The sequence below is a fragment of the Lytechinus pictus genome, chromosome 3 (genome assembly GCF_037042905.1).
Source record: "Lytechinus pictus isolate F3 Inbred chromosome 3, Lp3.0, whole genome shotgun sequence".
Classification (NCBI taxonomy): Eukaryota; Metazoa; Echinodermata; class Echinoidea; order Temnopleuroida; family Toxopneustidae; genus Lytechinus; species Lytechinus pictus.
In genome coordinates this window covers 14,857,708-14,882,272 of record NC_087247.1, presented here as the reverse complement: position 1 = coordinate 14,882,272, position 24,565 = coordinate 14,857,708, and the positions used below count along the sequence as shown (strand labels likewise).

Here is a 24,565-nt window from a genome sequence, read left to right as displayed (position 1 = left end):
CATGTTTGCTGAAAGGGGTGAGGACTGAAACTTCCTACCAACTCTGCAGCCTCTGTACTATTAGATAAAATGATTAGAACGATAGAGACAAAAATGAATTCTAACATTAGGAATGTTTTTTTTTTTTATTTATTTATTACTTTGTTTTCGGTTGTGAAACCAATGAGACAAATTGAAAATAGAACAAAACGAAAGAACAAATAAAAAAAAACTTTTTATTGCGTAGGCTATAATTTATTCAAGAAAAAATACTTTCTCTTACTTTCAGTAATTGCTAGCATGGCTCCTTTTTAGGGAAAAGTAAGATAAAGAAAGAAATGTAGAAAGTGACAAGAAGAGAGTTGGGAGGTACGATTCCAGACTTAAAATTTTAGCCACTTTTACTCGTTTAACTCTGAAATAATTTCAGGATATTACAAATTGAATACCGGTGCGCAAACTTCAGGAACAAAATTTTTTTATTATCATAGCTGCGTGGAAAATCGAATTAAATGAGACATATAATTTATGAAAAAATAAAAAAAAATACTTTCAGTAAAAGTTTGAGGCCTCTGTCTTGCCATTACCCTACGCCCCAAGTTCACAAAAAAATAGTTTAGTCGTGCATTTTTATACGATGATCCTCATCATCATTTTGTCTTTTGCGAAATATTTCTACCTACATGTACGTTATCAGTATAGAAAATGGAAGATGATATTAAATCTATTGTGAAGTGACAGTTACAATAGTGATTTTAAAAGGTTTTTCGGGATATTATTTGAGAAACGGGGGGGGGGGGGGGGCTAAATTGTCGACATGATGACCACGATGCAATTCGACGAGAGGCCCACAAATGCAACCATCTCCGATCAATACAAGTTGGCAAAATCAAGGCATAGTCTCGGAACCGTTTCCGATGAAGAAAGACGGGGGGAGACGCAAGATGTATTGTAAAATGACAGGTACTGAGAAGAAAAAATAGAGAGAAAGGATTGAGGGGGATGGGGGCAGGTATCCAATCGGGGAGAAGGAAGATGATACAGATATGGGGATATAGAAAGACGATAGATATAAGAAAGGGGGTGAAAGCGGTAGAAAATACCTTCAGTTACAGGTTAGAAACTAGAGAAAGGGAAAACGAGGAAATCCCTCATTGGTACCGTTGTATAAAATACATGCACATTTTATATTGACAAACGCGCAATAATTTAAACAAATTTACAATCCGCCAGTCAAATAGAAGGATTTCAGTAGCTTTTTAAAACGAGCCCCTGGTACACTTTTGAACCCCCCCCCCGCTTTCTCTCGTTCTCTCATCTTATTGCTCTTATTGTTGTCTTCTATTTCAAAGGAAATAAGCAGAAAATAAAGCAATTTAGAACACCGTTTATCCCCTGCTCTTTTGAAAATGAAAACGTCCACCAGTTCTTGATCTCGGCACTCCCCAAACAAAAGAAATTCATGGCGGACGCCTAAACAAATTCCTTTTCAGAAGAGCAGGAGACAAATAGCCAGTTGACGCCCTGAATAAAAGGAAGATTAGTGTATTTCGTCAGGATGACCCACTGAATGCTTTTCGTATTTAGCAATACAAAAAGCTCTTAGGAATACTGCTTTTCATATTACGACAGTAATTTTTTTATAAAGCAAATGTTTACTCACTTATTGACAAAACATGCAGGCGCTTAAAACATGGCAAGAACATTTTCTTCTTGAACATGACAGTGCTTTGTCATAAAAAAATACAATTTCCCCTAGGTGATGATACACATATAGGGATGGAAGAAGATGTAAGTGAGAAAAAAAAAAGAATAGAAAATGCAAATCGAGATACATGTAAAGGAGAATGATGAAACGACAGAAGAATGAGAGGGGAAAAAGAAATAGATCAAAAAGGTATAATTTAAACCATAATGTGCGCTTTTGCTATTGCATAAATATTTACTTATACAGAATTATAGATTAGCTGGATGTGGGAGGGAGTGATCCGGCCAAAACAAAATCACAAGTTTATGGATTTCGCGTTTCATCTTCAGGAACAAAACTATTTTTTATTACAAACAATAATTCATGAAAAGAAGAAACCGAAGGGGCGATTTTTAGTGAAACATTGAGGCCACCGTCTTAAAGCCCAGAAGCCAAAGATCACAGTTTCAGACTTTCGTTACGCAGCATCATTATTGTACTTGCAAGGGAACATTTGCCCTTTTTTATTCGTTCTGAAAAATAAAGATATTTGGTATGCTGTGATTTCACCCAAGATTATCATCGTAATTATACACTTTGCAAATGATCTCTATACAAGGGGCTAAAGACACCATTCTTGAGTAGCGTGACAATAGGCAGGGAAAAAAGCACTAGAGCAGACAACAAAGCGGTATCGATCGAACCCGACCCGTCCGCGCGTGCTGATTGCCCTTACGCATTTTTATACACAGTGCCTATTGACTTGGGAAAAAGCGAAGATTTGACAAAATAATACGACTATTTCCTAGAAAACTTCTGAACTATTCTATTGATTTAAGAAGCGAAATCTTCATTTCTAGAAAGAAAAATGTATAATCTTTCATCTTTACATTTACTAAATATCCTGAAAATACTTCATTTTGGCGCATTTAGCAATAGTTTAGGAAAACACCACAACAGATCCAAATACTAGCAATGTACCAAAACGGCTCCGCCGGAGGGAGAGGTATCCGGTTTCGCGGGTCCGCACGCAAAGGGTTAATGTACCTCTTTCCCATCTACCCCAAGATTTTGGCAAGGCTAAATTTCAACCAACGCAAACCTTTCACATAACCACTAGTTACAAGTTTCTAAAACTATTGTAAAAACATGATTTAGCCAAAACACCCGTAGTAATCTCGCACACAGGCATGCATGCGTGACCTTGTGATTTGGGCCAGCCAAAGTGTTGTACCCTTTACCATCTACATGTAAGTAAGGAGGGTCGTAGTTGGACCAGAACTACATCTTTGACATGCCAGAATGCCTTTACATCTAAATTTTGACCAGCCAAAATATCTTTGGGCTGGCCAAAAGCTCTAGATTGGAAAGAAGGTAATTAGATAAGATTTGTATGTGACTCAACATTCTAAGGTTGATAGTCACTTATTTTACAATTTGAAATGGAAGATTTTGATTAAGATTTATTTTGTTTTCTGAAAAATATAATTGTAAGTGAAACTATTTTTTCTCAAAAGGTATAGTTAAAAGGTCCTATTCCCCATTCCAACCTTAAGCCTATTTGCATGTGGGTCAGTATTAACTTGTTGACTACTAAATATTCTAAATCACTTTGTCTTATTACAGGGACAACATGATTTTTTTGTAGGCAATAGATTAAAACTTTGGCTCTTTTACTCTATGTTTGTTTTCTCCCTGTAGGCTGCAGAATTAGAACAGCCTGATTTGGAGTTGTTAGTCTCACTTCCAGGCATTGGTCTTTCTCTTGTCAACAACATATCAAGAACAGAAGTAGCATACATTGGCCTCATCAGGTATGTCATTCTTGCACAGTCTGCTGTGTATAAAACCTTTTATTGTTTTTTGTCATTCCGAGATTATGGTTGTTAGGATAAGTAAATTCTGATATATATTATTTGATAAAACTTCAGTGCCTCAAGTTTTCTAAGTGTTCTCAATGAATGCTATCATCTCTGTAATAATAAGTAGACTTATTACTTAAGAGAGATGACCCAATGCCTACCCCTCTGTGGATAATTGCCCTTGTGAAGAAATCATTGATCCCACTGGTAACTGATAACAGGCACATGATGTGTGAGACTGAGCCTTGGTTAGGTAGCCATTATCATTAGATATTGTTAATACTCAGCTTTTCAAAAACACTTTATGCAATCGGAATGATTCTAAGTACTTTGTAAACATATTATTACCATCATCATCATCACCACAATCATCATCATCATATCATTATCACCACCGCTATCATAATCATCACCATTATCATCAATATCATTATCATCATCATCATCATCATCTTTGTCATCAACACCACCACCCCCACCATCCTCCTCCTCATCATCATCGTCATCATCATCATTATCATCATCATCATCGTCATCATCATCATTATCATCATCGTCATCGTCATCATCATCATCATCATCATCGTCATCATCATCATCATCATCATCATCATCATCATCATCATCATCATCATCATCACCATCATCATCATCACCACCACCATCATCTTCATCAATCACTACCACTATTATCATCATCAACATCATCATCACTATCGTTATCAACATCACCATCATCATCACCATCATCACCACCATCACCACCACCACCGCCACCACCACCATCCTCGTCACCATCATCATTATCATTTTGTCTCTTTCTCGTTGGCAGCTCTGGGATCATCTGGCAGAACAAGGTCCGTCGTCGATACAAGGATCTCAGCATGAAGGAGATGAAGAGCTTAGAGGAAGGATTCGTCAAGGCAGGACTAGATGCCAGTGATCAGAAGGATCTTCCACCCAGAGTTTACAAGTTAGATTATGGCATGGAGGTACGGTACCTTGATAAAATCTTATGGGGTGTTACAAAAAACCTACTATCAATCATAAATCTATTTAGGGACCCAAAATTAATAATATGTCTTTCAATTGATTGCAATTTGCAATTGATAGCTGATCTGTTTCTTACCACAAGAAGTGTAAACTGATTTTCTACAGCTAAAATTGATCCCTCATTTATAAAATTGCAACAGAAATATGCAATTGATTATGTAGGTGCACACCAGTTCTGATTATTAGTATTAGTTGTTTTAATAGTTGTGTCATTTTTTTTTCCTCTCCCAAGTATAAACCATAATCAGAACACAGTGCGCTTAGAAACACCGGCAGTAAGCGCCTCATATCTGTTATGTAGTATTTTTATTACTAATTTTCTTCCAACACCCTCTTAGCCACTTTGCTAGAGATGTACATGTACCAACTTTCAACAGTTATTCATCATTTCATTGTCAATCTAGATTCCTGTTCATTTACGGCTTTTTTTCATCGCATTTCAGTAAACCTCATGCATGTCTTGTCTATCCACAGGTTGACTATGGACGTATGTTGATGCTGGCCCCTAAGAAGCAGCAGCTAAGACGTACCTACCATTCGGGTGTGTGGGCCCAAGTGCGTACCTCTAAGCATCAGCTTCAGCTTCATCTGACCATCAACAGACTACAGGTGGACAATCAGATGCCGGCTGCTATCTTCCCTACCCCGGTGGCTCCCGTACCCCTCCCTAAGACAGTGGCAGCTGAGAATGGTAGGTAGACTTTTTATACTACACAGAATTGGATATTGTTTGTTGTTTTGTTGTATTAGTCATTTATTCATAGTGAGAATATTTACATTTGCTTTAAAAAAATATGAAAGTGTTGATGCATCTCACTTACTTGAGATGTGGGGAATAGCATGTGATATGAATTGAATGTCATCATATTTGACTTTTTTTTTATGATTCCAGATACAGAGAATCTTTAAAATCTGCAGGCAGTCTGTTCCAATCTCTAGACATTATGACAAAAGAGTCTTGCAAAGCTTTGAAATAGTTGCTGATCTGTTTGATTTCTGTAGAAATTATATAACTACAAATACCATATTTTCTGGTAAATAAACTACAGCGGCGTTGAATAAACCAAGCCTGACAAAAATCTGGAAGTAAAAAAATGATTCCCCCAACATGATCTAAGTTCATTGACCCTAAATATAAATTATATTTTAGCGAAGCCAATTTTACAAAATGGAAAATAAAAAATCTGAAAATATATAAATAATTTGTGTGTTTTTTTTTTTGGTCCTCAGCCCCTAAACAGCTTCTAGAGTTCAGCATGATGGTTCGTTTCTCGGAGCACAGTACGGTCAAACAGATCAAGTACCTCAAGCTTTTGGTCCAAGAGATGGCGGTCAAACTGGACATGGGATTCCTGGCCAACATAGCAGCCATCTTCCAATCGGATGAAGAACAAGTCATTGATAGGGTTAGGATGGAAATCTGAGGAGCGTGTTACCAAAACAAATAGTTAATTTTCACTGTCAATTGTTATAAGCTACTGAAATCCTTGCCTCTGATTGGCTGAGAACAAATTAGCAGGTGAAAAACACTATTTGCTTTGTGAAACACTCCCATGGTTCTTGCAAGTTTACTAATAAAGAATAGCTGGATGCAGAAGAGAATGATTTTGTAGATGTCAAAAGGAGGGTGTTTCAGTCATCTTACACACAAAGAAGATGTGGAAAATAATGACATTGAAAATAATAATGATTATATCATCTTATTAAAAGCACTTAATTCCTTTGTTTTTGTATAGGATATAAAATGATTTACCCTTTTTGTACTTCTGATCTGCAATTTTATCTAATAAAATCTGTTTTTGTTTTGTTAATTACTCAAGATAAGAGACTAGTGTGTTGGTGTAATTAAGTGACAAGATTATTAATACCAGGTCCTTGTGTTTCAAAAGTCATTAGAAAATTTTGTGTCAGATAACACAAATGTCTGATGACTTCTCTGCTCTCAAACAATCATGTGATTGAGATTTACTTTCCATGTGTCATCAAGAAGTATTTTTGTTGTTTTATTTATAGGTTGCTCTGCTTGAGTTGGACAAGGAGCTAATAAGATTAGAGTTAGCCGATGCTGAGTATGTCAAGGTTGCTTTGGCCAAAGACTTCAACTTCTATGATTCATTCCATCTCTCTCCACTTAAGGTGAGTACTATACAACATCCAAGAAGTTCTCTAATAGCAATAATAGTTACAGGCATTTGCATAAGTCCATCTATCTAGAAATAATAATAATAATAGCAAATTTTTATAAAGCGCTTTTCCCAGAATGGCTCAAAGCGCGTTACAGCATATTATTACCCCGGTCATTGGATTCATTTCAATCCCGCACGAAAAGTGCACAATTTCCACTCCCTGGGGAGTGAAATAATCTATTCCACAGTGCGTATTTGTTATTAATCAAGCTTTAGCTTGAGCACTCTTTCAATGGAGGTGGCTGAGTGGTCTAAGGTGCCGATCCCCGGCAGCAGCACCTATGCCCGTGAGCAAGGTATTTAATCAGCAATGCTCTTTTATCCTGCATTCAGATAAATGGAAATGCTATGCACATTTTGGTAACAGGTGTGCACTTTAAAAAAGAAGAAAAAAAAGTATTTTACAAAATCCAAGAAGTTCACTTATAACAATAACAATAATAGGCATATGCATAGGTCCATCTACCTAGAAATAATCTATTCCGAGGCGCACAATTATTATTACCCCCGTTTTAGCTTGAACTGCCTTTCAGTGCTCGGTGCATTCAAGGAATTAATCCTACCGGATACCCATTCACCTCACCTGGGTTGAGTGCAGAAAAATGTGGGTCAATTTCTTGCTGAAGGAAATCACGCCATAGCTGGAATTTGAACCCATGACCTACTGAATGAAAGGAAGTGAGGCAGAACCACTAGACCACAACATCCCCTCTACAGAGATGATTATGCCTCTGCCCACTGTAGATGGTTGCTGGATGCATTTTTGGACGTCTGTCCAGCTGTCCAATTTTCATACTTGCAATGACTAAGGAACCATTCGATGGATTAACTTTAAACTTGTTCCAAATATTCATATATGAGCAACAATGATCTGATTAGTTTATTGGGTATCAAGGTCTAAAGTTGAATAGTTGAAAATGGGTACCGGCAGGAAGTAATTCCTCAAAAAGCTGTGAGCTCTGAAATTATTATTAAGATTATTACTATGATGATGATGATGGTGATATATACCTGAAACCTTGTCTTTCCATTCCTTCTTAGATTCATGTGAGTTTTTCTCTGTCAGAGACCGGCAAAGAGGATAAGTCTTTATTGAGTGCCCAGGCCAACGCCCGTCAGAACGCCCTCAATCTCCTACTACAGAGCGTTGGGGTCACCCTGACCAACGTAGATGATGTCATCTTCAAGTGAGTAGAATCTGTCCAATTTTGAGGGATTATTTTATTGAAATTTTAGACTCTTGGGCTTTCAGTGAAAACACATTAAATCAGTTTACATCTACCTAATTAAAAACATTTACTCATGTTAACCATAGCTGGACCCATCCAAATTAAAAGAAAATACTATGAATTATGCATTGATTCAAGTGCAATCCTGTGTCAGTATCTGTTACAAGAAGACCATTTAAATGGCACTCAAACTGAATTGGTATATAAATTGTGAGCGACAGACTGTTTCTTTTACATAGTGTATGGTATTAACAGTATAAATCTGAACAATTTGGGATATGGAAGATTGAAAAGGATTTTCAAAGTATTGAATGAAATTTCTTGCGACGATTGATCCATGTAGTCTTCCTAACCCATTCATTTACTGTCTCCATTCCTTTCAACCTGGAAGTGTTTCATAAAAATTTAAGCATGACTGATCGGGGTGTTGCAAGAAGCTTGCGATCAATTGCAAGTCAATTTTTGGTCCCTAAATCAATCATTGTCTTGCAGTTAATTGCAAATTAGTGATTGATTGCTAATTTGCTCCTTGAAACAAGAAGTTTAATCTAATTTGCTACAGCTAACGTTGATCTATATCAGTTGTAAAATTGCAACAGAATATTTGCAATTGATCGCAAATATTTTCTTGCAACACCCCCTTAGAATTGCAATTGAATCTTATTTGCGTGCAATATGAAGGGTTTTCACAGGCAGCCATGTTGGATTCCAGACAATAAAAACCTGTGCATGTGCATCAATCCATGATCTTCCATACATCATGTCCCTTCCTGCTCCATGTAATTTTTCTCTTATTTCCTTTTCGCAGTGCCGTGAGCACATGATTAATGTGGATTTGGCAGCCAGCCATGTTGGATTCCAGACAATAAAAACCTGTGCAATGTGCATCAAACCATGATCTTCCATACATCATGTCCCTTCCTGCTCCATGTTATTTTTCTGTTATTTCCTTTTCGCAGTGCCGTGAGCACATAATGTGGATTTGGCGCTTTAGAAATACTCTATATTATTATTATTATTATTATTATGAGGGAACCCTGTATGTAATACAACACCGCATTATGTGCATGTTGGTGTTTAAGCATGCTTCTTAAGACACTCTTAAATCTTTGTGAAACACCATCTAGGCTTGGTTTCTTTGAGAGAGAGTACCAGTTCTACAGCCCAGAGCAGCTATCATCGGAGGTAGTTCGCCATTACTCCAATCAGGCCATCAAACAGCTCTATGTCCTCGTTCTTGGTCTTGATGTGATTGGTAACCCATTTGGTTTCGTCAGAGGAGTAGGAACTGGTGTCAAAGACCTCTTCTATGAACCATATCAGGTGAGTCCATTACTCCAATCAGGCCATCAAACAGCTCTATGTTCTCGTTCTTGGTCTTGATGTGACTGGTAACCCATTTGGTTTCGTCAGAGGAGTAGGAACTGGTGTCAAAGACCTCTTCTATGAACCTTATCAGGTGAGTCCATTACTCTAATCAGGCCATCAAACAGCTCTATGTTCTAGTTCTTGGTCTTGATGTGATTGGTAACCCATTTGGTTTCGTCAGAGGAGTAGGAACAGGTGTCAAAGACCTCTTCTATGAACCTTATCAGGTGAGTCCATTACTCTAATCAGGCCATCAAACAGCTCTATGTTCTCGTTCTTGGTCTTGATGTGATCGGTAACCCATTTGGTTTCGTCAGAGGAGTAGGAACAGGTGTCAAAGACCTCTTCTATGAACCTTATCAGGTGAGTCCATTACTCTAATCAGGCCATCAAACAGCTCTATGTTCTCGTTCTTGGTCTTGATGTGATTGGTAACCCATTTGGTTTCGTCAGAGGAGTAGGAACTGGTGTCAAAGACCTCTTCTATGAACCTTATCAAGTGAGTTCATTACTCCAATCAGGCCATCAAACAGTTCTATGTTCTCGTTCTTGGTCTTGATGTGATTGGTAACCCATTTGGTTTCGTCAGAGGAGTAGGAACAGGTGTCAAAGACCTCTTCTATGAACCTTATCAGGTGAGTCCATTACTCTAATCAGGCCATCAAACAGCTCTATGTTCTCGTTCTTGGTCTTGATGTGATCGGTAACCCATTTGGTTTCGTCAGAGGAGTAGGAACAGGTGTCAAAGACCTCTTCTATGAACCTTATCAGGTGAGTCCATTACTCTAATCAGGCCATCAAACAGCTCTATGTTCTCGTTCTTGGTCTTGATGTGATTGGTAACCCATTTGGTTTCGTCAGAGGAGTAGGAACTGGTGTCAAAGACCTCTTCTATGAACCTTATCAAGTGAGTTCATTACTCCAATCAGGCCATCAAACAGTTCTATGTTCTCGTTCTTGGTCTTGATGTGATTGGTAACCCATTTGGTTTCGTCAGAGGAGTAGGAACTGGTGTCAAAGACCTCTTCTATGAACCTTATCAGGTGAGTCCATTACTCCAATTAGGCCATCAAACAGCTCTATGTTCTAGTTCTTGGTCTTGATGTGATTGGTAACCCATTTGGTTTCGTCAGAGGAGTAGGAACTGGTGTCAAAGACCTCTTCTATGAACCTTATCAGGTGAGTCCATTACTCTAATCAGGCCATCAAACAGCTCTATGTTCTAGTTCTTGGTCTTGATGTGATTGGTAACCCATTTGGTTTCGTCAGAGGAGTAGGAACAGGTGTCAAAGACCTCTTCTATGAACCTTATCAGGTGAGTCCATTACTCTAATCAGGCCATCAAACAGCTCTATGTTCTCGTTCTTGGTCTTGATGTGATCGGTAACCCATTTGGTTTCGTCAGAGGAGTCGGAACTGGTGTCAAAGACCTCTTCTATGAACCTTATCAGGTGAGTCCATTACTCTAATCAGGCCATCAAACAGCTCTATGTTCTCGTTCTTGGTCTTGATGTGATTGGTAACCCATTTGGTTTCGTCAGAGGAGTCGGAACAGGTGTCAAAGACCTCTTCTATGAACCTTATCAGGTGAGTCCATTACTCTTAATCAGACCATCAAACAGCTCTATGTCCTTGTTCTTGGGTTTGATGTGATTGGTAACCCATTTGGTTTCATCGGAGGAGTAGGAACTGGCGTTTTGTGCAAACCTTGTCAGGTTATGTTTTCCCATTTCTTCTTGTTTGTGTTTTTATTAATTGTTCAAATGCTTTTAGCCCTAATACTCCAGTTCTGGGTTTTATTGATAGATTTTCAGCTGAATTCTAATTTCCCATAAAGATTAGCGTAATTAAACCATGTGAAATAAGATAAAAAGATTGAGTGAATTTTAAGTCCAATAAGTAAATCTTTATAATGATCACACATTCTACAGTCAACATTTTATAGGGGTCCATAATCAACCCACCCCTCCCCCCTACCCCTAATCTAATTATAAAATGACCAGAAATACCCCAGGAGTATTAAGGTTAAAATTCCATAGTATGTGATTTGGATAATTTGAAACTTCTAAGAAATACTCTTTACAGACAAATCTTTTTTTCTTTCTCTATCCAACCAGGGAATTGTACAAGGTCCTGAGGAGTTTGCTGAGGGTGTAGCTCTTGGTATGAGGAGTCTCTTTGGACATGCAGTTGGTATGTATAGCATGTATATTATCTAAATATATTGAATAACATCCTAAAAATCAATTTCGCAATTCCTGACATGCTCTCTGAAACATGGTGATGATGATGATGATGGTGGTGGTGGTGGTGGTGATGGTGATGGTGATGATAATGATGATGATGATAAAGATAAAGATGATGATGGTGATGGTGATGGTGGAGGTGATGATGGAGATGATGGGGATGACGATTGTTCTGATTGTCATGGTGGTGGCGTGGTGGGGGTGATAATGGCAACAATGATGACGGTAATTATGATGATGATGTAACCATCAACATTATTTAATTCTAGGTGGTGCAGCAGGAGCTGTATCCCGCATCACTGGAACCTTGGGTAAAGGTCTGGCCGCACTCACCATGGATGAAGATTATAAGAAGAAGAGACAACAAGCTATCAATCAAAGACCTGCTACATTCCAAGAGGGTCTAGCCAGAGGTGGCAAGGGTCTTGTTATGGTAAGTAGGAATGAAGGTATATCATCAATATTGTTAGAATGATTGTGACAATAATTATCATCAACTGTCATCAATTATACCGTGATTATCACCATCATCCTTGCCATAAACGTTTTTTGTCTGAAGCACAATTGTCATCTTATTCATTTTCTCTATTTATTCTGTTACAAAATTTTCCAGAAACAGTAAAACATGTAAAAATTGACTATTCAAGATCTGCATGTGGTTGTCAAAAAGTTGACATTCACTATATAGGCATGAGAAAAGAGGTGAAGGGAGAAAAGCAAGAGCCCCTAATGTTCGAGTCTCATGCCTAAGGCAAAAGATTCTACTTGTTTGTCTGTCCAATGTGCTTTCTACCCATCTGAACAGAAAGATGCATCTAATACATCTTGATTATTTTTTTATGACAGGGTTTCTACGAAGGTGTGAGTGGCGTTGTTAAGAATCCATTTGAAGGTGCCAAGAAGGAAGGAGCTAAGGGATTCTTCAAGGGTGTTGGCAAGGGTCTGGCTGGAGTGGTAGCCAAGCCTACTGGCGGTATCATTGACTTTGCCAGCGGGACCTTTGAGGGAATAAGAAGGTAAGCTCTACATTGAAGACTTTCAAGGGTGAACTGGACGTTGACATTATGGTCATAGCAATTCAGTCAGTTTGAAAGCATCACACTTCAAAATGTAGAGACATGTTTTTCTTTTACCTGTTATCAAGTACACAATGAATTTTACAAAATTTTATTGATCAGCATAGAAATGCTCTTATTGTGTCTTGTATCAAATGTGACATCATGTCATGTCTGAAACTAAATGATTGCCATTTTCACAAGCTGGAAACTGTATGTTTCGTAGTACAGATTCCACCAACGTTTCTCATCATTGATGCTTCCTGGTCGAATACTTTTCCTTCAAATATACAAGATGATGTGGTCGTGAATAAGAATTGAAAAATTAAAGAAATATTTAACTGAATGATGAATCCGATGTACAGGGGGATGAAATGAGGATTTATCAGTAGAACTATATGACAATAAAGGAATGACAAATCCCACCGCTGCCACCATGCCAATATAAAAATGACACCTCACAATAGTTGTATGATTGAACCTTACTTTATTAGGCAGCACATGACTTCACTGCAGCACTGATAAGTGAAGAATTATCCCTGAGAATTACTATTGTCGCATAAACATTATTCAGAGTATTCCACCACAAGGTGGCGCTCTAACACAAATACTTGTGATACGTGAGATCACAGTGTTTAAATGAGATTTGTAATCACTTCAAAAGACAAACACTGTGTTTGATGCATGGTGTTGAGTAGTCTGTGGGTTATCACGTGTGAGTGATGTCACAATGAAAGCGCAACAAAAGTGCCCTTAAACCAAACCTATTCTTCCACTTCTCCCCCCAACAGAGTTGTAGAATCCGAGGTTGAGATCCGGAAGCTGCGTGAACCTCGCTACATCGGTGCAGACGGTATCATCCGAGCCTACAACAAGTCCATGGCTCTCGGCAACTCTCTCCTCCTCCAAGTAGACAAGGGAAAATATGCTCATACAGAGGACTACGTTGCTCACTTGCAGGTCACACCGGACAAGAAGAGTTACGTACTAGCTACAGACAAGTAAGCTTATCTCAGATCATACCATTGTAGCGATGTTGAATTATTACATGGCACCAATTGGTGACTTTGGCGCCAAAGGTTTAAGAATGATAAGGAAGTGATCGCTGTTGGTTAAGGTATCGGGGAAGCTATCACCTCCAAGGCAAACAGCATGTAACTCCTAGGTTGCTGAGTAAGTGATGGTTTGTCTTGACGTGATGTGGTTATTTACTCTATATTCTACATCCGAAAACATGAATCTATATTGGAGGGAAACAATTTTATTCTCCTTTCCAAGAGAGAATTCTGGTAAGAACTTCATGGTTTTCTCATACATGTAAATAAATGCGCTTGAGCCAATGCTTGTTTTACTTCTAGGGTGTATGTAGATTGTGGTTGCGTATCTAGATCTTTCTCAAGCAAGGTTATTGTGACATAATTGAGGATTTTACCATAATGGGAAAAATGGAACCTCCCAAAAATGCAGAGCATCGCAGTATTGCACAAAATAATTGGTAACATGTTATGGGCTGAAGTGATCTAGGTGCAAGTAAAAAGCAAGTTGGTAGAGATCAGTGTACTTTATGTAATACCATGATGTGTATGTATATCATTCTGATGTACACCTCAAGAGGTGACATATATTCTTGGCCAATGGAATTTTTTTTTCTTCATTTTGATAGGCGATTAATCTACACCTCACGCGGTGACATGGAATGTGGAGTTTGATTGTGGTATATTATTTTCTAATTTTGATAGGCGGTTGATCTACACCTTACGCGGTGACATGCTTGGCCAATGGAACGTGGAGTTTGAGTTCCTATATACCAACCTAAAAGAACTACCAAAGATTACTGAGAAAGGAATTCTCATCGAACCAAAGGTAAGCCTGGAACCAATCTATCATAGTGTTGTGATCAAATCAGTCATTCTTAGCTATGGAAAGACATCAACATCTACAATGCTCATGTCCATTCAAAGTGTGTTCTTTATAGGATGTATACTCATACATGCATCATTGTCAATAAATGACAGTGTTTAGATTTCCTATTTCCTTATGACATTGATAGATTCCATAGTTAGGATTGATTGGATCAATCATAACTTTTTGTAAGACAGGGTCTTGTATTTGTAAAGACTACAGAGTTGACTTATAACAATTAATTACAAATCATGGCAAAGCTTCTCTTTTTGCATCTGATATACATTTATAAAAGTGAGATAAATGAAATACCAAAAGAGCGGAAATGTGCTCTTGAGTGTCTAAATTCGCAGAAAAATAATCTTCCTTGAACAAAAAAGGTGATGAAATTAGATTTGCTGTGGAGGTATTGTAAACTTTCATCATTTTTGCTATTTTTTCACGTAATGGTTACATTATCTATTTTCTTAATTCTCACCCAAATTTAGGCACTCTATGAAAAAATGAAGCTTCGATCCTCTCCATGTCAAAGGGAAGATTATCATATTTCACTGAAATTGAAAAATTATGTTTTTTTACGGCTTGTTTCAAAAACTTTTTGCCAAAAAGCTAAATGCTTTACATGGAATGAATCGAATTGTAATTTGAAAATGAAGCATAGGAAATGAAGTAATCAATAAGCAATCTAAATTTTAACTTTATATTGGAAGTTATCATAAAAAAATACAATAACAAGAAAAACAGCAGACGGGGTGCTGTACTCTAGTGAATGTAGTGTCATAGTTGAATACTAGGGCTCATTAACACAAAGGCTGGCGATTAATCGCTAAATGACCATGGCCAATCATGGTCAATGTTACATGCACACGTTGTTCAAAATATTACCCAGGGACCAATCAGAAGTGTTCTTTCATATTTGCTCTCCATCACAAACCTCTGTGTTATGAGGCCCTCATATAAACATATAGTTAGAATGTTATACCTTACCTCTGCTTGCAGATTGTGTTTAAACTCTTTTCGCACATAAAGTATTGATTATGATCAGATTGTGATAACAGGTTTGTATGGTGTATAAAGATGAAGCTTTCTAGTCATATGGGTTTTTAATGGATTATATATAACAATCAGATGGTGATTGATGGTTGATAAGTATTGCACTTAGTGTTTGAATGGTAATACTTGTCAGATGATGTACAAAGGTTTTGTAACATTTAGTTGGTGTTTATGATTTTAGGACATTCTAATATTATATAAAGTATCTTTTGATAGTTAACAGATTGGCAATCAAATGGTGTATGATAAATTTTGCTAACAACCAGATGGTGTTTGAAGGGCCATAATAATTGCGTGGTGCATAACTGTTGTAAAAATTGGCCTGCTGATTATGAGAGGGTTATGTTTTTTTTTTAAGGGAGGTGATGGATAAAAAGAATTTTGCTTTAATTTTTCTTTTGTTGCGAGAAATACATATCTCCAATCCCATGGCACTAAAACATTAACAAACAAAAGTGTACTCACAATAGGGTTTTCCTTTTTTTTCATAAGTGGTGGATCGAGCAGCACTTGAGTTTGTATATTGTTTTATTTTTTTCTGTTTTGTTTTTTCATATTTGGAATGTACATGATTTGGGATGAATGGAACATGTCAAAAAAATATGTGTCTTACACTTAAAAAGTGTCATTTAAATATTGTATTTCTCATATACACGCTTTACCACAGGAGATAAAGAAAAAGAAGGTAATTGAAGTAATCAATGTTGGTCATGCTTTATCAGTGCACGAAGTTACTTTCTGAATTGTTTCTGTAGTTCTCTACTGACTCATATTTAAAAGAAGATTTGTGGGTGTTTCATCAAGCTGTTTGTGAAGTAATGATACATGTATATCAGTATATATGTTCAGGCGGTGACTCTCAAAATACAGTGGGGGAGGGGGGTGTCCCTTGCATCCCGCCTGGATCCACCACTGTTCCATTGCAAATCTTGCGAATCAAACTACCTCCTCAATTTTCACCAAATGCTTGTGAGACGTGCCATCAGGGAAAAAATTACACAGATTTCGGGATGATTTGCACCTGAAATACATAAAAGAACCCTTGAATATATTTTTTTTAAATCCCCTGAAAATAAAATCTCATATTTTGCCTGCTTGGAGTACCTGTCCTTTGCCCCAAGGCCATGCGTGCGGCAGCGCACAATGAGCTCCATCCAGCTTATGGATATTGTTGTGCCCCCTCATTTGCATTCAGGCTAGGATGTTTGTTTTGTAAAGAATAAAAATGTCATGATTTTTCTAGGCAACTTGTCAAAAGTCTGTCCGGTGTGTTGTAGCATGAATCCCACTGTACAGGCACTATAGATCTTTTCATAGCGGCTTTCCTGCATTCCCATATGATTTGCTTATGATGAAGTGTGAGAATTGGTAATTAGAGGCCGAATCCCACAGAGGATGTGGTTCTGAGTTTTGACACGGTACCTTAGGCCAGCGCACACTATGCGATTTGTCACGATCCGAATTTCAAAGGAATTGTAATAACATTTGATATGAACATTGGCCAACCAATTAATATTAGCGATCAGAGTTCAGAATAGTGGTAGGACTACGGAAATAAAAAATTCAGTGTAGTTCGAGCCTCCCTGTAGGAATAAAAGCAAATTCGGATCCAAATCGTGATGGCTACGACTTGAAGCCGTTTTGGACTTTACTCCAACCACAGAGTTTGCGGCAAAGCAAAATTATGATTTTGTTATTCCTAACATTATGCTGAACTTAAAATGAAATCCTTTTACTTCTTGAAACTCTCACATCTAATGCAAAAAATTGTGTCACGTTGGATCGCATAGTGTGCGCTGGGCTTCATAGCTCTGCCCACCGTAGGTCATTCTACACCTAAAAAAAAATCTTGTTCTCCCAATAGCTTAACCATGGGTTGTTTGACGATAAATATGATTCTGTGTTCTAAGTGTAAGCAGTTAAGCGATTACTTGTGGGGCTGAATTTTTTCTATAACCCTATCAAGGGCCCGTAACTCAAAGCTTAGCAATCATTGTAGAATATTTCTTTAATGATTGATTGCATTGACTACAATGTACAGTCAATCGTAAAAATCTAGTGTACGATCGATCGCCAACCTTTGTATTTGATACGGGACCTGACACAATAATCAATAGAATCACTTATAGAATTCAGCCCATTTTGCTAAGCTTTATGTTACAAGGTCTGAAAACGCATATTTGTCTGTAATGCAGTTAAAGGTAAATGCCAGTTGTGGTAACGATCTCAAAATGACTTTTTACAGAATCCAATATAATGACCACCTAAATGTCTGTTTGTATAAATAAAAAATATGTGCCAAAGGATTCTGGAAGAAATTGTGTAATTGCTGAGAAATAAGCAAAATAAGCGCGGATTCGGGCACTTCCAGCAATAATAATATACTGTCCCACGTGTGCCTATCTGTGTTGGCGATCTTCAGTGTGATCGTTTTTCAGCTTAGATTTTATGATTTCACAGAGTTCAGTTTATGTAACTGTACCAGATCTAGATCCACGATGATAAAGTAATACTTAACCTTGGTTTTACAGACTTTCTCACGAAATCAGTGTTTACTGCAACTACTATCATTTAGCTTTAATGCAAGTTTGCCCGTAATTTGTTGTGCTTTTTTTTTTCCATAGGAGAAGCAGGAAGCGCCAAAAGGAAAGGGTCCTCTTGGAAGAGGATTTGGTAATCGTTTAGGAAGCCTGATTAGAGGCAAGCAAGGACCTGGCAAGATAGTACACATATTAGATCAGAAATCTGCTGAGGTAGGTTAAGATAGGTTATTATTCTTAATAAAGTTCCTATGCCTGGCAATCTCGGTCAGCTCTTTGTCAAAACATGACTTACCTTTATGATTTTTTCTTAATTTTGAGCATTATTAACTGTTCTCATCGCTAATGTTTTCATTAAAAATATTTTTTTCAAATTTTCTCAATTTTTACTTTTTATTTAATGTCATGGTATTATGTAACAGGACTTTATTTTTCTTACCACAATTTATATTTAAACTTTTTGAAAGACAAAGGCATATATTTTTTTATAATAAATCTTTAATTTAACTTCTTTTGATAATAAAAATTATCCCTTTTCATTTCTCAATTTTGATGTGCAGGTATTTGTATCGAAGGTTCACTTTGCTATTGCCAAGGCAACGGACGCAATATGAGTTCACTCAACCCCTGCAACGTGTACAAAACTTGTATTTTTCATAACCATATATCATGAGAACATATTCCTTTGTAGTGATATCTTTTGTTACTTTTTAAGATAGTCAAACATGTTGATCTACACCTTTAATCTTTCAAAATATTTTCCATATGTAAATATGGAAGTCTTGTTTTTGTAGATATTTTGTTTTTATAATTGAATTTAGTAAATGTATCACATAGAATGGTTGTGATTGTCAAATTCTTAGAATGTAGACTTATATAATTGCGAGTTGGGGAAGTGAATTGAAGTTGTTTGTTGCCTATTGCAGAGAGAGTTGCAGTTAACACAATAAATCACTTGCAAGTCCCCAATACACGCGTTTTATTGGTTAAAAATCAAGTTACATTTCATCATAACGCTTTATGTAACAGGCCCCTCATCGCCAATGATTCAGATGGACATTTTTAATTAGGCTTCTTCATTCGATAACATTTTCTGTGCTCATAACTGCTTGCCACTTTGTGTGAATTTAATGGGATAAAATGAGAAATAGAAAATACATTTATTTCAAGTCTAGAATTCGAGTTTAAAGGATGATAGTATGTTATCATGGTCATTTCGAATGACTTCAAATTTAATTGAGAAAGGCATGTCTCTTGTTCCAAAATATGCTGTATTTTCATATGGTGACTGAATTTTAGGACAAAATATGCATTGCTAATGATTATCACGTGATTTTGTCAATGAAAGAGAGGATGTGGATTTTACCCTTAAGTTCTTGCCTTTCCTAAGCATACTATCAAAACCTGTTATTTTGTAAAATATGATATTGATATGTACAAATCACAAATGAGAGAAATAATTCTTTGGAAAGATGTGAGTAAGATGCATTGTGGCACAGTGGATTAGTCTCCAGACTTTGAAACAGAGGGTCATGTGTTCACATCCCAACCATGGTGTAATTCCTTCAGCAAGAACTTGATCTACATTGTGCTGCACTCAACCCAGGTCAGGGTACCGGGAAGGATTAATTCCTTGAATGCTAGAGCTAAAGTTGGGGTAATATATAGTGCGCCATTGAATTAGCAACTAGATGATTGGCGCCCTATAAATGCTATATATTATTAGGAAGATTTGAACATCATATAGGTAATATTATCAATAGTAAACTTGTGTCCACTTTTATAATTTAGGTATTTTTAAGTTTTTTAGACAGCTGAACCATAGAATCTGTTTGAGGCTGATCCTAATCAACAGTACTAAAACTGTAAAATGGTACAATATCCCATTATTTAATGGGAATTCTATTTTTTCCTTCATAAAGGGTGTGTGAATGACTATAAACAGTTCAAGAATTTGTAAATACGTATCCCAAGTTAACAATTTAACAATGAATTTTCCCAATTAAAATAAAGGAAACTATGTTTAGGGGGACTGCAGTAACATCTTTTTTTATATAACTGAAATGTAAATACCTATTAATCATTCTGCTGAAGTGTGGATGAAAGGTAATACAAGTTTATCATGCTTTAACCCATAGAGATGTATAGCTCTTGTAACGTTGCTTTCCTCCTTATATTGACAATTGTTCAATTTTGAATACATTTTTATGCATGCTTCTTGATATGACTTAGTTAAAAATGCCAATACAGTGTGTAATGATAAAGCCTATTAAAGCTAAACAGCTTCTGTTCTGGAACAGTGTCACATACTGCATTTAAGATGTAATCCACTTTTTAAAATAATTCAGTGTGTTGCTGTACCTTCGTTGGTTTATGGATACAGGTGAATTGATTCGAGGTGTAAAATATGTTTGCTGTATTTTATACACTATTAGTCTTTTGTAATCTCTCATCTGTAGGCGTGGCCAGAAAGGGGTAGAGTCAAGCAACCAATTGCCCTTGTTATAAAGGAAGATCTCAGACTTCTGTATGTATGCGGGCCACAGTGCAAGCGCTGCTTATGGGATGGGGGCAGTTTCATTAAGGATCTTGTCATTAATTTTCACATTTGTTCTGAGCCAATCAGAATCTTTGTTCATGCAGAGGAGATCTCTGCTACAGAACTTTGCTAGCTTGTTGTTTTGAAATTGTACATTTGTTTGTGATTCTAGATAATTTCAATGCTTTGTAATTCCTTTTGATGTTTTGTATGTCTTTTTACCAGTGCATGGTCTTGATTGTTTTTGTATATAATTTGTGTTTTGTGTTTGATTTTGCCAGGGATGGGATGAATCTGCCATTTAATTACCCAAATTAAAATCGGTCAAATTATTTTAATGATGAGTATTTTGTTCAGGCTCAGGCTTGCAAATTCCTCTTTAGACAAAAACTTCTGCTGTCTATTCCTCAGTTCAATTTTCATGTTTGTTATAGAAAAAAAAAGTTATTGTTTATTTCATGGAAAGTTGATTGAAAAACAATTGATACAGAATGACAGGGTCCCATTTAATGTATATACTATATTAATTAATATGATTGAAGAAGGGTAATGTTGTATTCTATGATTTAAATACATAGCTTGCTAATCAATTTTTGGAATTTGATGAATATTAATATATTGGTAATACTTATTCTGATAAATCCATGCATGCATTTTGCTACAAAACTAATCCATCAAATCATAAATTTTAATTTCTAATACATTCCTGATTTTAAATCAGTTTGCTGTAAGCTATAAGCTAGCAAATCTAAATAATGAAATAAGTCAAAGACAGACTAAAAGCAGTTCAATTTTAGGGGAAATTGTCTCTATTGTTGCTGTGATGTGCAATTTTTGTTTTATGATGCAAATTTGTTGTTGACAAACCTCAAAGGTATTGTATATATTCATTCTGTTGTAGGATCTTTAAAACCAGAATTGCAATTAACCACTATACAATTTAATTGAATAAACTAGTATAATTATCTAAGGCAAAAATCAAGCCAACATATAATGTGGTCTTCTGAGTTAGAAGGTAGAAAATGGAAATTATTGTTCATGTACTATTTTGGACCAGTTGGCATCACATTTACTGTAAAAGCACTTTGCAGTATGTGGATCTACTTTGGTAACATATCCTTATTCTAGTTGGATCTATGTTGTGTCTGTTCATAGAAAAGCTTTTTAAAGGTTAAGTCCACCCCAGAAAAAAAAAATGAAGAAAAATCCTAAAAATTCCATCAAAATCAGATGGAAATTGAGAAAGTTATGACATTTTAAGGTTTCGCTTGTTTTTCACCAAACAGTTATATGCCCAACTCGGTGATGTGCAAATTAGAGTCACAGAGATTCCTAACTATTTCTTTTGAAGCATACAATATTCACATTTTTACAGATTTGACAATAAGGACCATCTCGTTTGAACTATAAAATGTTACAACAATGTAAATTCCACATGTTCAGGGAGGAATGAAACTTTGTTTCATAGTATAATAAGGAGAAAGTACTTCATATGAAATACAGAAGAAATGAGTGAATATCATCAGTCCCCTAATTTGCTTTGTGAATCTGTTACGTGAAATTAAGCAGAACGTTAAATGTTATTTCACACCAGATTTTGAAAAATGAAAATATGGTTATGCCCATTTGATTCAAACCAACATTTTTTGTTGGGGTGGACTTGTCCTTTAATATGCTGTGATAATCTTTATATCAAGAATTGAATTTCTTTGAGAAGTGTAATAAAATAATGTATGTGTATTATTCATGAAACAAGTAACTTTTCATTTGTCCTTGTATCTATTCAAAGCACTTTCTGAAAAAAAAAACCAATATGAGATGGATACACACACTACAAATAAAATGAATTTCAGGTGCCAATTCTTCTTGTTTTAATTCATTTGAATATTAATGTTCACAATGTATCAAGATTCACTGAAAATATAGTTTGAAATCCTCGGGTCTTGAAGATGGTCAACCCTATTGATTTCATACAATATGCTATGGATATAGGGGGTTTGAAACTTATTACTAGGAATACAAATATGAAAACATTTACAGTAGTGTTTCCTACCCACATTGTCTTTTTGTCTGCTAAATAATATCACCAGCAGCCACCACCTTTACCTAATAAACTTATTTTAGTTTTGCATTTTTTAAACTTACATATTTCACGAACGTTGGGAAGAATAGTTGTACATTCCTTGGACATCTATCGTGTAACTTCAGGGGTAAAGCCCGATACCCCCCCCCCTTGAAAACCTAATGTACGTTGTACTAAATTACAGACCCTCCCTGAAGTTATTCTTAATATTACTGCGCTACCAACATCCATATTTCTGCTACTGTAGCCGAACATGATCATTATAGTAATTCATTGTGCCAGATACAAAACAGACTATAACAAATACATAAGTAGAATATTTCAATTCAAAGGGTTATGCTTTACCAACAAATACTTTTTGGTACTTTTTCTCTGCTTGGTTTGTCTTGGGGATATTTTACCCTGCAAACATTGTCACAAATATCCCCTATTCTATTTTTTCCTTTAAGGACTTTGTTTTATCCATTTTCTTCCTTATTTTTGAGTGAGGAGGAGAGCACATCTTCCACAAATATGAAATTACCTTTTGATTATTGTACATTTAAAATTCTCTGTACATTGCGATAAAATTGAAATGACTTCTCGGTTTAATCATATTACATTGAAAGCATAAAACTGCAATCTTCGTGAAAACATGGTACCTCTGGCTACAAAAAGCATGTCTTCATACATCCTATTCAAATACTCGTAACACATGGGGATAAAATAAAAAAGAATTACAAATTTTGAAGATCCAAGTCTCTTGCTTTTCTCAACCTTGGAATATTGGTATACGTCAACAACACAGTAACCCTATACACTGATATAAAATGGGGGCAACCTATCTTGTATTTTTATATATTAAGGACTAATCACGGCACATTTGCAAACATTTAAAACTGAAGTAGATATTAGTCTATATTACGCACACACTGTCAAACACATGGATTTCATGCCAATCTTGAGTCGTTGCTAATAACCGCAATCATTTGCCACGACTGATGATTATGAAGATGGTTGAAAAAAAAATCTAAAATCCGATATAAAAGGGTATCAAAATATTTGACAGATCAAATCAAAGTCAAATGGCTGTTAAGTCTAACAAGGGGGAAGGGAGGGGGGGGGGTACATATCTCAAATTGCTTGAAGGGAGAGATATATGCTACACCACAAACAAAATTAATTGCAGGCCTTAAATTTCTTTAGAGCATGACACTTCTCTAAAGGGCACATTCTATACTACAACATGAATGGGGGAAAGTTAATGGGGCACCAAATAAAATGAATAATCAAAGGCCTATTTTATTAGAAGGGCAGTGAGGCCAAAAATGAGGGCAGTGCCTTGGGTTATAAAGTTAAGACCTGTAATAAACATCAATCAGAGATTGACATTATTAAAGGAGAAATATATCTTGTATTGGATTGATGCATGGGAAGGAAAAGAGAGCAAGGCATGCTGGAAACTCTTCAATGAATCATGACACAAAATCTACTCCTTCAGTCCATGAGACACATAAGGGCACTAAATATCATACTTATGAAATCTTGCCGATCTATTAAAATGAAATGAGGATATATCAAATAAAAATTCAATTTACAAATTATTGAAAGTAAGAATCATACTAATTCTTTATATCAATACCAAAGTGATATCAAGCTCTATTCTGTCTTTCTTTGACAAAAGGAAGCAAGTGACATTTTAACCAGAATCAAGATTTAACGGTATACATTTTATAAATTGATATCTTTTTCCAAGCCAAATATTAAAAGAAAAACAAATCCTACTATGATTTACGGCTGGTTA

General features: G+C 36.2%; 1 protein-coding gene across 16 annotated transcripts in view; it reads left to right on the top strand.

Annotated features, from left to right (window-relative positions):
- LOC129255853 (intermembrane lipid transfer protein VPS13A-like) overlaps positions 1-22,444 on the top strand; it is a 110,256-nt gene extending 87,812 nt beyond the window's left edge. For 11 of the 16 annotated variants that reach the window (XM_064096467.1, XM_064096463.1, XM_064096468.1 and 8 more), the window contains 15 exons: positions 3,368-3,480; positions 4,361-4,520; positions 5,056-5,272; positions 5,812-5,987; positions 6,595-6,717; positions 7,809-7,954; positions 9,124-9,319; positions 11,482-11,557; positions 11,880-12,043; positions 12,457-12,626; positions 13,457-13,666; positions 14,405-14,528; positions 16,288-16,305; positions 18,245-18,373; positions 18,721-22,444. In XM_064096467.1, coding sequence (XP_063952537.1) covers positions 3,368-3,480; positions 4,361-4,520; positions 5,056-5,272; positions 5,812-5,987; positions 6,595-6,717; positions 7,809-7,954; positions 9,124-9,319; positions 11,482-11,557; positions 11,880-12,043; positions 12,457-12,626; positions 13,457-13,666; positions 14,405-14,528; positions 16,288-16,305; positions 18,245-18,373; positions 18,721-18,774 — 2,076 coding nt within the window. In that variant the 3' untranslated portion in view covers positions 18,775-22,444. The remainder of the gene's footprint in view (positions 1-3,367; positions 3,481-4,360; positions 4,521-5,055; positions 5,273-5,811; positions 5,988-6,594; positions 6,718-7,808; positions 7,955-9,123; positions 9,320-11,481; positions 11,558-11,879; positions 12,044-12,456; positions 12,627-13,456; positions 13,667-14,404; positions 14,529-16,287; positions 16,306-18,244; positions 18,374-18,720) is intronic. The other 5 variants (XM_064096469.1, XM_064096466.1, XM_064096459.1 and 2 more) reach the window with 1 other exon arrangement.
- Positions 22,445-24,565: the final 2,121 nt, after the last annotated feature.